At 26.4% G+C, this 4,330-nt stretch overlaps 1 protein-coding gene across 1 annotated transcript; it reads right to left on the bottom strand.

Annotated features, from left to right (window-relative positions):
* Window positions 1–300: 300 nt before the first annotated feature.
* LOC112638581 (F-box only protein 21-like) lies at window positions 301–1,049 on the bottom strand. Its single transcript, XM_025410577.1, has 2 exons — window positions 974–1,049; window positions 301–825 (listed from the first exon to the last, which is right to left on the bottom strand). The coding sequence occupies exons 1-2, from the start codon at window positions 1,043–1,045 to the stop codon at window positions 361–363; spliced, it is 537 nt and encodes a 178-aa protein (XP_025266362.1). The 5' UTR covers window positions 1,046–1,049; the 3' UTR covers window positions 301–360.
* Between the last annotated feature and the right edge of the window lie 3,281 nt (window positions 1,050–4,330).

The following is a 4,330-nucleotide window of genomic DNA, read 5'->3' as shown; positions in this document are numbered from 1 at the left end:
TTCTTTTCCACATACTTTGTTCTTGAATTTCTAACGTGCTCGACTGATTACTTTAGTTTTATGATGAGAAAACAAAAAGAAATCATTTGTATTTAATATAAAAAAACATTTTTTATAATGTGCATGCGTAGATTTATTTCACAATCTAGACTTTTTTATATAATACTTCAGACATTGTATGAAAAATAGTCATCATTCTATTCATTCTTTTATATATATATATATATATATATATATATATATATATATATATAGCAATTAGAAGAGCGATGGCTAAAATCTTTTGATGTTACTCAGGGCAGCAACCTTGACAATATACGTCAAGTTCGAAGAGGTTCCCTTCGACATATTGACCAAAAATCATTTACCAAAATTTGTGATACATTCTGTATGATATTGTATATCATATGGATACCTTTGTTGCAGGTTTTTATTTGGTACGTAATGAGTACCCTCAAATCTATAAAAGTATCGCCCTATTGCTATATTATTGATTTCTTTTGGTAGACATTTCGATATCAGATCTTGTGCCGCATAAAACATTTTATTATTTTCGGCGAGAATTGTGTAGTGCGGTTGGTTGGAATTTAAATGCTCTCCATTTACATCACTGTTATCATAATAATATCTATTCAAAAATGGAGACACCTCATTTTCCTCATTTAGCGTCGTAAATTCACATTTATCATGCCAACCAATTATCACCCCATAAGTTCGTGAATCGCGACACCAATTTGGCAAAGATGAGGAAAGCGTTACGATCATTCCCACAGCAAATTTCATTTCTTCTTTCCTTTCTTTTGATTGTTTTTTATCAGATCTAACCTGCGAAAATATAAAAGCAACATTCAAATAATATCTTGTCGATTTTTAAAATAATAATTTAAATTGTAAATAATTATAATTAATATAATTTCTTTATATATTGATAAATGAATATTAAAATATGTTGCATGATATATAATAACCTTACCTGTATTACATCTGTAATTTGATTGTAGTAATCGTTAATCCACACATCATCATAAAAGCATGTAGAATGCATCTCATTGTCAGTACTATCTACATTAACATATATACTGCACAGGATTTTGGAAATCAGTTTAAAATGCCATTTAAAATTTATACGATAATTTTGTAGTTCAATTGTTATATCGTTTATCATATTATTGTATGTTATCTAAAAACACAGATAAACAAAATTTCAGTTTCAATTACAAACAAGAAAATAAAAATAACGTTTTTATTTTCATTCATTGGTTATAAAATGTATTGCTTCATTGACTTAATATATTAATAAGACTTATAGTTAAATGTTATTTTGATCATCTATTGCTAAAAAGTAAGATAAAATATTACTTCGAATAGCCACTCATTGTCATCAATTTTAGGTAAATTATCATATCTTAATTCATCATATCTTCCTTTAACAATATTTAACGGATAAATTAGTTCGCGCTCGGATACTTTTTGTATATAAAAATACTCTGCATTATCCCAAATCTTTGTATTACTGAAAATAATAAAAAGATATCCATTATATATATATATATATATACAGGCATATATGTTTAGATATAGAGAAGGAATATTTATTATAATTGATACTTATATTCTCCATCTACAATCGATAAAAAATGCTCATAAATCTATCTTACTTGAGAAGTAGCTTATAAAAAAAAATTTTAATAATTTCTTTTTACATATTTGTCATTCCATATATAATACGAGTATTATTTTATCATTTCATATATTAAAACAAAGTTAATACTGTCAGAGTAAGTGAAATATAATTAAATAAAACGTAATTTTACTTTTTCTGTCTCCATATAATTACTAAAGTCTTGTCTTCAGTATACTCGTCAGTATATATTGGGTGTAGAATGCAGTGTATGCCCAATCTTCTGGCTACGCTATGATATATAGCAATATGCAGATATTTTGAAAAAAAATCTGAAATCTATATTATAAATAATATTTAAAAAATTGCATAATAAGACATTTATAAAATATGAAAATAGTAATTCTTGCACGAAACAAAACAAATTACTATTAAAATTTAATATAATGTAAAATTACTTACAAACAATATATATTTGTCTTCAAGATCGGATATCATCAATAATTGAAGCAATTTATAAATATCTAATTCCGAAAAGATATATTTTTCAAGTTCACACATAATTTGCATTGTTTCTGTTGGATTCCAGAAATGATCATTTATATTATTATTTTTCCAAAAAAGAAATTTCTCTACAGATGTCGAGAATATGGAATGCGTAGGATGTTTCATTTTAACGCGGTCTAATATTTCTTGTGAAATATTATCTAACCACATTTTTATGACCGAATAAGACACATGTGGTTGAAGATACTGCGCGATAATAGTAATTAGTCGTTCTAATAGCGGCGAATTTATCGTCGGCTTATAAATATGTTTTATATTATTATATGTATATCGGTACAGCTTTAAGAAATTTACAATTAATTCCAAGTTGTATTTAATTGTCAAATTTTGATCGTATCTTGACCTGAAAATAATTTAAAGATTAACTATAAAATAATATATACATGAATCTATATTATTAATAACAATGTATGACAGTTTAATAAAATATACCATGGTAAGTGGCATTGTGCAGAATTAATTCTGTTTATCTCATCCAACACAAAATAATAAGTCAATTTGGAATTTCCAACAATGTAAAGTAGAAAGTTTTCCAATTCTTCTTTGTCAGTTGTCGATAAATTATTATCGGACATCAATGATACATAATATTGTATCTTTTTTACATGTTTTATTCCTGTTTTTATCAGTTCTTTAAAATTTATATAATCAAAAGTTTTCTTCGGCTTTTGTGCGAAATACTTTCTCGCAGTAGGACATCTACAATTGAAATAGAACATTTTGAATATCACATATTTTTCTTTAAAATACGTGTACATTTTTTAATTATATACAAATTAATATTTAAAGCAAATCAAATAATTTGGTAATCTTAATATTTATTTAAGAGAAATATATTAATTTCTTGAATCACAAATTGTAATTGTCGCTATAGTAATCGATAACTTGTATTGTCCGAATAAGGTGATGTCAAGATGTATCTGTCTCGCATATATTTAAATTTCTTACTTTATATCGTATTTAATGAGAAATGAGAAATCGAATGTGAGAAAATTAAATATGTAGAAATATTTTGTTCCTATATGTCATTATAAAATAAAAATTAAAACTGTACAATAAAAAATTATTTAATCTTTACAAGCTTGAAATAAATAAAATTGTATATAATGCTTTATAATGCTGAATAGAAACTATAAAGTATGAACGGAAAGTTTTAAATAAATGTTAGGGTTACATCTCTTTAATTTTAAAAAACATTATGTATGAAATGAAACACACACATGTAATATTATGTAAGTAAATTTTGAGAGCAATATAAAATATCTTGAAATAAATAAATGCAAGAAATGTGTTTTTATTTGAATATTATTATGTTAAATATACATTTAACATAATCATATTATTGCTAATTTTAAAATTAAAATATGAAAATTTGTAGCAGCAATCTAATTTTATTGTATATTATAAAATAAATGTGCTCTTTTATATTATAAAATGAATATACTTTTTTAATTACAAAATCGAAATAATAAAAATGAATAAGACCCCATACAGCACCAAGTCGTCTAAAAGTACTATTAAAACTGGACATTTTTTTGTCCCAGACATCTTTTACTGACATCGTTAAGTCGACGGAAAGATGGCTAAAAGTCGTCTCATGACCCGAATTCAATGACTTTTTAGTTTTGTTCATATGATGACTAAAAGATGACTTGATTCATTCAGGGTCGGATTTAGGGGAGGGCTACAGGGGCTGAAGCCCAGGGGCCTCCACAAGAGGGGGTCCTCCACAACATAAATTTTTAAGTAAAATTTCAAATGGTATACAACATTTACAAGGGGAGGCTACGCTCTGCTCTTCACCAATTTTGATGAAATTGGAAGAAGTTGTAGTTGAGATACTATGTAGTTAATACCTGTAAAGCCTTTTTTCTGAATCAATCTTCTCGCTTTTCTATTATTTGACTACTGGAAAATTTCAGAGCTACATTTCCTAACGTTGAAATTATCTTAAGAATGTACTTGGTGTTGATGGTGTCTAACTGTAGTGGAGAGCGTTCATTTTCAAAAATGAAGCTTATAAAAAATCGGCTACGATCAATGATGATACAAAACCGTCTGTCAAATTTATCACTGCTTAGCATAGAGAGCGATTTACTTCGGGAGCTGGATTTCACTGAAATCATTGATGATTTTTCGTTG

Source organism: Camponotus floridanus, unplaced genomic scaffold (assembly GCF_003227725.1).
Source record: "Camponotus floridanus strain SB8 unplaced genomic scaffold, Cflo_v7.5 scaffold324, whole genome shotgun sequence".
Taxonomy (NCBI): domain Eukaryota; kingdom Metazoa; phylum Arthropoda; class Insecta; order Hymenoptera; family Formicidae; genus Camponotus; species Camponotus floridanus.
This window is presented reverse-complemented; position numbering and strand designations above follow the sequence as displayed.